Raw genomic sequence first — 12,555 nt, forward strand, 5'->3', positions numbered from 1 at the left:
TAGAGGGCCCAAGCCAAGCCTAGCTCTACTTCACTAAACTTTTCTTTGTTTGGTCTTTGATGTATCTGCATTTCATTTTTTAAAATTATGGCTGTGTGGCTACAGCAGTATAAATCATGGAAACCGTGACAGCATGGAAGGGATAAGGAAGCAAGCCCGGAAGATCCTGGCACAGTGCCTCTTTGGAGGGTGGGTGAGAGACAGCAAGCCAGAACACATTTGTAACAATCTCCAGCAACGTGATCTGCCTTTCACCATTCTCAGTCTCCCTCTCTCAGCACTGGCCAAAGTGGAGAACTGGTACAGAGCTTCATGTCTGACTTTGTGAAGCTGAATCACACCCTCTCCTTGGCTTGTGCCTCACTGGAGTGCCCAGCATACTTGTTCATCTGCCTTGAAGTTCAGTGAGCTGCGTCTCACCTAATTTTTATCTAGATCAGTACATACACCATGAAGTGGTGGCGGATGCTGGCTTTTGGGGCTGCAGAGTGAGTTATAGACACGAGCAGTCTGCCAGAAGGACATGCCACTAGGGCACAATGCATTTGGGACAGCCAGCATTCCCAAAGGAATCACAGTCAATGCAGTGTAAGTTGCCTAGGGCACTCCAGCTGTGGAGGATGCTTCAGCTTCCCTTACCCTCACTGGGCTGTCCCAAAGAATACCCTTAACTAAAAAGGATAAATGTATCTGATGGGATGCCTCACTTAAACACGGTCTAGGTGCTAACAGGTCTGCAGGATTGGGATTTATATTTTGTTTCTTCATGGGCATGATATTATTTCCTCACCTTAAAAATATATGCTAAGGGTATTAATTATATTTGCGGGTGAACTGACTTAAAATACTGGTAAGGAGTTACACTAAAATAACATCTGCCATTTTGTACTCATATCTTTCTGATACTGCTGATCAGGCTGCAGGGGAACTATCTACCCAAAAACATCATTTAATTTTTTACTGTGAGTAGGTTGCCTTTTTCAGTTTCCTCCTCCCTCAGGAGTTACAAGCGTTTTTGTTGACTTTCTGTTGGCATTTTTCTTGTGCACCTACATATGCACAAGATCTGCATGAAGGAGAAAACACTGGCATTTAGATGAAAAAAAAAGTAAAATGAATTGAGGCAAATATTAGAGCTTCCTTTTTTCTTCATTGAATTCAATGATCTCTTTTTTTTTTTTTTGCCTTGTCTTTCTCTACTTTTAAATACCTGTTTTTAGGAGAAGCATCTCTTGTTTATGAAGAAACCCAGAATTAAATGAACATCACCAGATTTTTCAGCTTTCACTGTGTCTGTTGGACCCAGGTACAACTCCTGCACCGTGGGAACCTCTGTATCATGCCCATTGCGTACCAGTGTCCCTACCAGTGACCACAGGAGATTGCTGCTGGAAGGGGCAATGGTCCCACCCTGTTTCTCTCAAGGGTAGATATTCCCCCTCTCTCTTTTGGCGTAAGGATGTTATCTTTTCAGATCATTCGGGAGAAGTTATTCTTTCCGCTTTGCTCTCTTTTATCGTGTGGCTTTCAAAACCGCTCGCGGCAATTTCTAACACTGTTTTAAACTTTTGCACTTAGTCCACGGCTACCTGGCAGCTAGCGGGCTCCCACCTGGTGAAAAGCACAGCCCGGCAGAAGGGCTGTGCCTGGAGGGGCCCCTCACGGACCACCGGGACCACCCCTCCCGGGCCGCCCGTAGCGGAGCCAGCCCGGCGGTGGGCAGCCCGGCTCTCGGCCCGGCTCCTCCTCGGCAGGTGGCCCCGGGGCCCTGGGGCGGGCCGGGCGCTGGGGATGGGGCGAGGCAGAGGGACGGTGCCCCGAGGGGAGGGCGCGGGCTGCGGCCAGACCTTCCCCGACCCCGCGGAGGGCGGAGGCGGCTCTGCCCAGCCCCGCGGTGCCGCCTTTGCCGGGCGGCGCCCCCCGGCCGGGCAGCGCCGGGCGCCCCGCGGCTCGCCCGTCTCCTGGCGGCCCCTCGGAGGAGCGAGGGGCAGAGCCGGGGAGGGAGCGGGCAGCGAAGATGCTGTGCCTGCCGGTCGCCTTCCAGCTGGTGCTGGTGCTGGTGCTGTGCAGCCAGGGCACGGAGCGGTGCCCGTCAGCCTTCTGCGAGTGTTCCGACTGGGACGACTACAAAATCACCTGCAGGGACATCCACTTCATCCCCAGCCTGCCGGAGCACACTCAGACCCTGTGAGTTCATTGCGGTGGTTTAAGCCTGTCGTGTTTGTACTTTGCAAGCAGGAGATGCTCTGAGCTAATGCCCTGGGAGAGGAGAGAGGGAAGTGGCAAGGGGGGAAGTGCTGTAACTTACCTGGGCAGCACAACATACGGGGAACGGCAGCGCACACAATCTGTGTGCGTCTAGCAGACCTAGGGAAAGTGTCCCTCAAACCGTACAGGGATGTGAAGAGATGCTTGACTTTAAAAGTTCAGGGTAGGATATGGGAAAATTAGTCACTGGACTGCTTGTGAGCAAGCTGAATGGAAGGCTGGATTTTGTATGTCCCGTGCGTGGAGGGGACACACAAAAACAGTTTTACAATATAAAAAGAATAGGAATTGGATGTACCACGTCACAAATAGTTTTAAAAGCTTCTGTACACTTTCAGCTGCTTTGCCAAAGCCTGACAAAAAGAATCCATGGGAACTGGGAATCCCAACATGCCATCTGGAAGACAAAGTACTTCAGGAAAACAAACGTGCACAGTATGTGATCAGCAAATTTGGGGCTTGCCAAAGTGATAGACATTTCAGAGCCATTCAGGTACCTAAACCATAGCGTTTAGTACCATTACAGGCACTTTAGGCTATGTTGTCTGGATTCTCACTGCCAGTCCAAAAGAGTGCTACATGTCGTTCCTATCTGTCAGCTCCATACAGGTGTATGAGACAGATACTGTGGGGAAACCGAAATGGCACCAGTCAGCTTTAGCTAAGCAGCTGAATCACTCCTTGCCTTTTACTTTGTCTCCTAAGTTACAAAAAGTTTCTAGTCTCCAAGGGGAAGTTCATTTGTAGTAAATTACTTCCTGATGAAAGAAACAAACTCAAACTCATTTGACTTAACTGCAAGATAAAAACATTACGGGTTGATAGTTTTATATCTTGATAATGATTCTCAGGACTCTATTTTAAAATAAGAACCATGAAGTTTTTTGAAGTTATTTGAATGGGTTTCTCAAGATGCACTTTAACACTTAAAAGTAAAGGCTTAGCAAACTAACCAGTTACCTGAAAAGACAGAAAACTCATATGTTATTTCCATTACTTATGCATGTCTTTAGGGTTTTTTGGACAGTTAGACTGCAGATATGCAAGTGTTTCAATTGATAAGTATGATCTTAAATTAAACATTTTCTATTTTACTTTAGACTTTTGTATATAATGTTTATTAAGCTTGAAACTGCAGTAAGGTTACCATATGTAGTATATAGTACATTATTTGAAATCTGCTACGATAAGCTAGAAAATAAAGCAGTTTCAGTTAATAGGAGAACTCCATCTCTGTACAGGCATTTAAAATAGTTAATAGAAATAATGAGATCACATAATGGAATCGGATGGTTTCTATGAAAAATGCTGGTATGACGACCGAGAAGTACCTCTCCATATATGGCTTCACAGGTAAAGCCCTGGGCTGTTGCACTTCTAATGTTTTATTCAACAATTTAAACACTAAGGGACACTAAGATCATAAGCCACTGATTAAAAATAATAATAATAATAATAATAATAATAATAATAATAATAATAATAACCTAGTGAATATCTTCTTTCCATGAAAAAGTACTTGATTCTTTTATAATTATTTGGCATTTTAATCATCTGAACCAATTGGAATTATCCTTGCAAACTGAAGAAGTATACTCCCTAACATAGCCATTACAAGACAAGAAAAAAATCAGCTAATGACAATTGTTATTTATAGTATGTACTAGAAAAGGTAGAACATGCACTGTACAGTCTGTTTGATTTGAAAATTAACAGGAAAATTCTCTAACAAAATAAGGAAAAACACATCTCTTTTCACAAAAAAAAAAATCTTTTTTCACTTCAGTGTATAGTTTTCTCTCTGAAGAAAGTGTGTACATTCTCTGTGTTATTATCTGAACTACTGAAGTCCAGTGGACTGTGTCAAATACTGTAGTCCCTTCCTCTTAGCAAATGACTTTCTTTCCCTCCATATATTAAATGGAAGTTATAACAGTTATTTTCATCTGTTAGCCATTCAGTATTTTCAGACACCTTGGAATGATTTTCACATAAAGGATAAAATACAAACCATTTTCGTGAGGAATTGTAAGATGTGTGCTGCTGCTTCTGTCGTGTTTTGCATCCTTCTGCCTTACAACTGACAACAGCTCTGAATTAGAGACAAAAGATTCTAAAATAAAGTTTCTGTTAACTGAAGCCTTCTTTTGAAGTGAAGTGCATATTTGCTCATTATATGTTGAAAATATCTAAAAATTTCCCCAAATTCAGCAGCTTTGTTAAGTCAGGTAAAGTAACTTCGCTTCTTGGTTGTTGTGTGTGAATCTCGAGATTACTGATTTTAAAACTGTCTTATGTGGCTATTCAGTTTTGTAGAATTTGTAAAGCTCAGCAGCGGTGGTGAATCTAGGAACACTTTGCCAGCTTTTGGAGACGATGAGCTCTTTTCAATGCATGGGATCTTGAAACTCCAATTAAAGTTTCATTCCAATTATTCAGTCGGGACTGTTCTCATTTCTCTGCCCTACTTTAAAAGAGCAGTGTGGGCCTTTTTTTTAACAAGCTGTGCTTATAAGAATTTGCGAAAATGTTTAATTCCAAACTCATCTAGTGGAAAAGTGTCATGAACTTCAGCCAGGAATGAGTGTTTGATTTAAAGTGTTTTTAATGTATTTGTCCAAATGTAGTTAATGCGGGTGCTTATCCAGAATGGCTAAGTGCATAGATAATTGCTTTTGGTGTTGCCTTTTTTCAGTACAAGATTTCTATTTATTTATTGATTTTCACCTTGTTGAGTAAACTAAGTAGAGAGAAAAAGGTTTTGTGTATTATGGGCAGAGCTTGCCTTGTTGCCTGATGTTAAGGATTACATCCCCATACCATACTATGGTAGGAGAGCAGGTCTAAATGGCGTTGAAATACAATACTAAACAATATGAAATTAGGTGTTGATAATTTTGTGATAGCTATAATATTTTTGTTCCTCTCTGCACAGCTGGCAGCCTGGCCTGGGCTGGCCCCATTTTGCCCGTTCCTGACCCTCCTTTGCTTCTGCCTCTGCCTGTCCTGCCTCTTCCTTCAGGCAGTGGCAGTACACGCACAGCAATGATGGAACCCCTGTCCCAGCCCCACAGATGGCAGTGCTCTTCACTTTCACCAGCACAGTGCTGGAGCAGAGCAGTGGTTGGTGCTCTAACCTCTTCCCTGTTTGGTGGAACATGCCATGGGAGATCCTGGCCTTTCAATGCCAGCAGATCTACTAGGACATGGGGGTTAATGACTGCTAAGAATGACTTTAATTTACAGATCACCAAACCACCACTGAACCTTTGTCCAAATATGTGCTTGCATCATAATGCTTGGAGTGTTTTTCAAGTAATATCTTGAAAGCAATATCTTCCTTGGCATCATTATAATGAAATTCTCAGATGGTGTCTGAGTATCCCAGCATCATCTCAACAGAGTTCTGAATGCTTTTCATTTTATGAGTCTATTATTTCTTGCTGTTAGTTTTTTTCTTTGGCAATAAAACAAAGTTTTTCTTGTTTGTTTGTGCTCTAGATCACCTGCATTCACTTACTAAAATAAATTCAGCTCCTCTTCCCAGCCCCAATATTCTCAGTATCCTGGCTGGTGCACGACCATGTTTTTCTGCACTTCAGCCATACTAAATCAGTCCAATGGCCCTCATCTGATGCAATATCTCATCTCCAGGGTTTCTCTTCTCTTAATTTTCTTCAGGTGTCTGGATATAGAAAAGATAAGTGGTACTTTCTTGAATAGTGTCACAACTTTCCATTATTTTTTCCCCATGGGAACTTTCTAAAGTTAGTGTAGTTTTGACCATTGCTCTTCTGTGTACTTATTCAGTTGTCTCTTGAGCCCATTTCAACATCCATAATATCCTTTGGCAATGTGTTCCATAAGGATAACTAAACTTGCAAGAACTTACTTCTTTTTGTTTTGTTGCTGAAAATGTCACATTGTCCTCGCTTCAGCGGCTTGCATGCACATCTTCAGGCACACATTATGTCCCTTTAGCTTGCTGACAATATCTCAGCTCCTCCCCATACCTTCTACAGCAAGTCAACAGTAGTGTCCTGTATTTGCTCCCATAAATGTTTCTAAAAGCAGTCTCACCTGCCTCCTAAAACCAGTATGAATGTGACTGGACAAAAAGCAGCATCTCCTGAGGCTAGACCAGATCTGTGTGAGTGCTGAACGATTGTTCCCCACAGAATGGATAAGGGCTGGAGCCCTCCCTGCTTCCCCACCCCCCCTTTTTTAACAAAAGAGATGATAAATAGGTTTCTATCCTCTACCCAGATGCTATTTTCACATTACCACGATCAAATTTGGTAGAAATTGGACAAAATATAGCTAGGGGAGAGAATGGAGCTGCCAGATAAATAGACACAAAGACAGTACATTCTTTAGGAATATGCTTTTTACATGGGGCATTAAGCTACCATTCTGCATCTGCTCCAGGATATTGGCCATATGCATGATACTGCTCTTTGATAAATGCAAGGTAGCTCACCCTTCAGGGACAAGGAGCCCAGATGTACCTGGTGTTTGTTATGTTGGTAAGGGTGAGCACGTGGACACCAGCATAACAAAGTGTAGTGAGTCAGTTCGTCTGTGTAGTTACCTTTGCAACTGTCAGCTTCTGATAAAAGAGATATAACTGTGTAACGTATTTTACACATTTACGATCTTATGTATAGAACTATTATGCCAAGTGTTCATAAATACGTATTGATAAAATGCTTTTTTTAAACTGCAGAACAAAATGCGTAGGGACTTAACAGTTTCACCTGTGATAACTGCATCACTGGTACCTGCATTTTTAATAAGCTTAATGAGTAGTTCAGAACATTCTGAGCTCACAGAAGCTGCAAGTAAAATTGAAGAAGATGGTGTCTTTATTTTATATTAAAAACTAACTGATTTAAAATATATTTTTCCCAAGTCTTTGTCTTAGGAACTGTCTGAAACTCAGAGATATTGTGATTTCAGGTAATTCTATCATGATCTTTTTGTACACTTCATTACTTCAGAATTGAGTATGGAGTCTCATAAATGCAGCTTCATAAATAACCTCGCAACTTAAGCACATAATTATTACCTCTATTTTAATGATGAAGTACTGAAATTCTGAAAGAACAGGAAACACACTGACATGGTGAAATAGCTGACTGGAGGAAGCTATTAGGGCATCCTTCGGAAAACAGAAGTCCAAATAAGGGAATCTGTGGGAAATGAAAGTAATATAATACAAAAAGGGTTTTGAGGAGAAACATGTCAGATCTTAAAAACTCAATATATTTGTTCAAACACAAAAGAGAATGTCTGGAAAAACTTCTATCAAGCTTGAACTATCAGAATAAAGCTTGTTTGAAACAAACTGGGAAAAAAAAAATTAAATTCCCTGAGCCAGATAGTACTAAAGTAAGAATTCCAGAAACATTAAAATACAAAATTGCTGAATTATGTACAGTAGTATGGAGCTTAGTGTTAAAGTCAGCTATGGCACCAGAACAATGGAAGGTCACAAGTGTAGCATAATTCTTTAAAAAGGAACTGTTTAAGTGAAACTGCCTGTGAACAGTCACATGATAAAATATACTATGATAAAATAGTAGGTGCTTCTTTGTTAATTTCATTTGTTTTCCTTTCTTAGTAAGTTCTAGATACATAGATTTTAATGCCAGGAGGGTTCATGGGATCATCTAGTCTGACATTCTGTATGATAAAAGCATAAAACATCTCAATTGTTACAGTTACTTAGAGGTCTTTCTCTCTCTCTCTCTCTCTTTTTTTTGTTGTTGTTAGAAAAATCTTACATTGTTGGTTTTGAAGTAATATTAACAATAGTCACATACAGTTCTTGACAATTTGTTCCAATGGTCAAACATCCTTGCTTCTTTCTGTGTTTGTGGTTATTGCTGTGTGGTACAAAGTGGAGAAGTGTATTTAGGCATTGAATTTATTCACTTTTAATTGCCACTCTGGAGGCACCAATCACTCTGCACTGACTCCAAGAAATTCAGGCTTCTTATTTTGATGCACTGAACTGCACATAAGGACAGTGCCAGAACTACTCTGGAGCAACTAGCTGGGATAAATCCTTTCTCCCAGAAGATGGAATCTGTGCAACTGTATCTTTACACCACTAGATTTTGTGGGATCTTTACCTGTCAGATGAAAGCGTCCTGCATTCTCACAGTTAACGTTGTGATCCAACCACTCCTTTTTGTTTTGATAAATTGGGAAAGTTAAGATCTGGTATCTTACACTCTAAGGCATGTTTTTTCAATAATTTGTTTAACCCTGTGATCCTTTTACATACTGTCTGCAATATTTCTATCTCCTTTTTCAGCTATGAATATTACAATTGAACTACCCTTATGTTCTATGAAACATTTTTGGGCATAGAGTGCCAATCAGTCATCAGTTGAGCATATCCCTTAAGTTTTTTTTCATAGTCTTTGTTATTGAGAGTAGTGTCTGCTAAACGTGTACAAAGAATTTGCAGTTCACTGTTCTTACATTTTTTTCTGCTCATCTATTTTTAGTGTATATGGTCTGCATGTGTTCAGTTTACCAAATTTACTGTTTATCCAACCACTGTTTATCAGTGTCTTGTCTTCATAATTTACAATTCACACAAAATTTGTTATCTGCTTGAGTTACATAATTCAACACCAATTCAGCACATCAGAGCGTCTGTTTTCCTTTATTCTTGTATCTGACAATAGCTGCTTTTACTGTAGGGATTGCACACAATATCCTCCCCTCATCTTCTTTCTTTCAAACTGTTTTACTCTATTCAGCTCCTCAGATGAAAATTTTCACTTACCAACTTAATAAAAACAAGATGGTGCTTAATAAAAACAAGATGGTGCTAGTATTTAAGAATCATTTATTGACTAGAAACACTAGAGTCTAAATCTGAATATTCCTTAAAAATAAAAAATATTTTAAAATCACAATCTAAAAATCTAATAATAAATGTTTACTGAAACTTTCAAATCTTCTTATCTTTGAGATAAGTTTTTCTTCTGACAAAGATAACCATTCCCTTCAACACAAAAACAGAAGATCAGTATAACAATATTGTCACTGAAAGACACTTTCACTAAGAGTTGATCACATGTCCTTTTTTCTGTCTCTTCAAATTTTCAGGTTTCCTGTCCACCTTCCTCTTGTAACTGAATTATTTGAAAAGTAGCCTATGACGTCATTAACCCATGGAAAAAATACTGTTTAAAAATACCTCAAAAGGAAATCCTTTTAAAAACAGAGGAATGGTTGTACTTGGTTGTGCCAAAAGTCCACTGTCCTGCTCCTGGTAGGGTCCATAAGTAGGTGCTAAGAAGAGTTTAAAAAAAGAGAAGTGAATATTATACTTTTCCTCTAATACTCTCTTTATCTCTAACAATAAGGGGATTCATGAGCCAGGTGTTCTTCTTGTCCCTATGCAGAATCATGTATCTTCATGTTATTTCCAGAAGATATTTTGTTCTTAAAAACATTCAGAGATGAAGTCTTTACAGGTTCCCCTCAGCAATCTTCTCCATTACTTCACTGTCTTCCTAATGCTTTTCTTTGGATTCTTTCCAAGTAATCGACAATTCTCCTGACATATGATGTTCCAACATGTATCAGTATCTGTACTGTTTAGGTACTATGAGTAGAATTGATATTGCTAGATGTAAAATGACACATGTAGGGAGGTCAGGAAGACATATTTTTCCTGGAAAAATAAAACAAACAAACAAACAACAACAACAAAAACATTTAACTATTTCTAGCTGCTATGGGATGGAATTAGCAAAAATTCCATTACTTACCTAAATAGATGTTTTTGAGTTATAGGAGTGAAGTTAGTCTTCATCCAAACCAGAAACACTGATTTATTAGCTTACAGCTATGACAGTAAGAACATAAGAATAACCCTGCTGATTGAAACCAAGGACCCATTTCACCAACTATCCTCTACTTGAGAGGGACCACAGATAGACCAGAAAGATACAAACAGGTCAAGCACATGTTAATACTTTCCCAGATTCTGAACTATTTCAACTAAGGGCATTTTCTGAGCCTGTTCATTCACAGAACCATAGAATGGTTTGGATTGGAAGGGATCTTAAAGACTATCTAATTCCAACCCCCCTGCAATGAGCAAGGACAACTCCCTCCAGACCAGGTTGCTCAAAGCCCCATCCAGCCTGGCTGTGAACACTTCCAGGGATGGGGTATCCACAGCTTCTCTGGGGAACCTGTTCCAGTTCCTCACCACCCTCACAGTGAGGAATTTCTTCCTTATATCTAATCTAAATCTACCCTTTTTCAGTTTAAAACCATTACTCCTTGTCCTATCACTACACTCCCTGAAAAAGAGTCCCTCCCAAGCTTTCCTGTAGGCCCCATTCAGGTACTGGAAAGCCACTATAAGGTCTCCCCAGTCTCCTCTAGACTAAACAACCCCAATTCCCTCATCCTGTCCAAAGGAGAGGTGCTCCAGTCCTTTGATCATCCTCGTTACCCTCCTCTGGACTCATTCAAATAGGTCCATGTCCCTTTTGTGCTGGGGGCCCACAGCTGAAGGCAGTATTGCAGGTGGGAACTCATGAGAGCAGAGTAGAGGGGGAGGATCAGGCCATGCTGCTTTTGATGCAGCCCAGGATATGGTTGGCTTTCTAGGCTGCAAGCACACATTGCCAGCTCATGTTGAGCTTCTCATCAACCAACAACCCCAGGTCCTTCTCCTCACAGCTGCTCTCAATCCATTCTCTGCCCAGCCTGCATCTGTGCTTGGATTGCCCTGACCCAGATGCAGAACTCTGCACTTGGCCTTGTTGAACTTCATGAGGTTCACACAGGCCCACCTCTCAAGCCTGTCAAGCGATGGCATCCCTTACCTCCACCACTACACCGCCATTTTTTGCCTATTCATTGATTCTTAGTAGATCTCTCTTTCAACTGCATGTCCAATTTCACCTGGTGCCCATAATGTCTTTTGACAAGGAATTTCACAGGTCTACTTCCTATTGTATGATGAAAGATTTCTCTTTGGTTTTGTTGTTGTTTTTGTTTGTTTGTTTTTCCTAACTTTCTCAACTTGGTTTTCTTTGGCTTCATACATATGGCATTTTGTTCTTGTTTTTGAAGGTATTCAAAGTGCAGGCAAACCCTGCATTTCTACAGTGGCATAAGTATTTTCTCTATCCCTTTCCCAGTATTTCCTAATATTTGATTTGGTATTTCTGACTGTTCCTAAGCACTGAATCCATGTTTTCGTGGATCTAGCATAATGCCAAAACCTGTTCTGGAGTGAAAATGGTGAGCTCTGAACGTGTCATTTTTTATATATGCAACAGAAGAATTAAATTTCTCCAGTTACATCTACTGGCACAAAGTTTCATTTACCCTTTTATTTTCCGACCACTCAGTCCTATCAGAGCCTTCTGAAATTCCTCACAGTCAGCTCTTAGCATTACTACCATAACTTTCTAGCATGAGTAAACATAGTTACCTTGCTGTTTGCTCCCTTTTCTAGGTCATTTATGAATGTATCAAACAGCATAAGCCTTTATGCAAGATCCTTGTGGAACTTCATTCACTCTTATCCTTTGTTTTCTATTTTAACTAATAAGTTATTTGCAGCATGTTTATCCAAACTGTCACAATCTTGGAAATGAACTAGATTTTTTTTCTCCAAGGGGAGAACTAACTTTTCATTGTATACTGAAGTGTCTCCCTCATGAGGAGATAATTACATAAACTTGTTTTTGATATGTAAAATCCTGACATAAACATTTATGCATGATAAGAGTAACAGTTAAAGCTATTTCTTAAGGAAGATCTAAGAGAAAATAACAAAAATATATATATTTCTTTAGGAATTACTGAATATTCTCTTTTTGATTTGCCTCAAACCCTGAATCTGTTTAGCTGTATATTATCAGCCTTATCACATAATTGCAATACCATGTTTGCCATCTTTGGCTCTTCATCTAAGATTTTAATTTTGTGGATCAAACCCCTGTAACTGTAGGCATTGTACAAAGACAGGACGTAGATGGTTCCTGGCCTTGAAAATAATGGAGGACTACAGACAGATATAGACAAACGTTGGGGTGAGGAGGTATGGCATCTGTAAGACAGTAGAAAGCTGTATATTTACATATATAATATATGCAGATTTCTAGAAAAGTTTTTTTCCTTTCCCTAAGGTAAGGCTCTGGCACTACTGTAATTTATAAATGGAAGTCCTATACACTAAGGTAATATGAAGCCAAAATTACTATTTGTGTTTGTTTTCAGCAGAAATTCAAGCAG

The 12,555-nt window shown here is 40.0% G+C and overlaps 1 protein-coding gene and 1 long non-coding RNA gene across 5 annotated transcripts in view; one reads left to right on the forward strand and one right to left on the reverse strand.

Annotated features, from left to right (window-relative positions):
- Window positions 1-1,897: 1,897 nt before the first annotated feature.
- Window positions 1,898-12,555, forward strand: part of TSHR (thyroid stimulating hormone receptor) — a 67,327-nt gene continuing 56,669 nt past the window's right edge. Inside the window, exon 1 of one of the 3 annotated variants that reach the window (XM_066998170.1) lies at window positions 1,898-2,187. In XM_066998170.1, the coding sequence (XP_066854271.1) occupies window positions 2,018-2,187 (170 nt within the window). In that variant the 5' untranslated portion in view covers window positions 1,898-2,017. The remainder of the gene's footprint in view (window positions 2,188-12,555) is intronic. The other 2 variants (XM_066998169.1, XM_013194615.3) reach the window with 2 other exon arrangements.
- The window catches only part of LOC106044544 (uncharacterized), a 40,075-nt gene continuing 35,552 nt past the window's right edge, over window positions 8,033-12,555 (reverse strand). For both annotated transcript variants that reach the window (XR_010831912.1, XR_007161767.2), the window contains one exon: window positions 8,033-9,967. This is a non-coding gene — a long non-coding RNA (uncharacterized lncRNA). The remainder of the gene's footprint in view (window positions 9,968-12,555) is intronic.

This window comes from Anser cygnoides, chromosome 5 (assembly GCF_040182565.1).
Source record: "Anser cygnoides isolate HZ-2024a breed goose chromosome 5, Taihu_goose_T2T_genome, whole genome shotgun sequence".
Classification (NCBI taxonomy): Eukaryota; Metazoa; Chordata; class Aves; order Anseriformes; family Anatidae; genus Anser; species Anser cygnoides.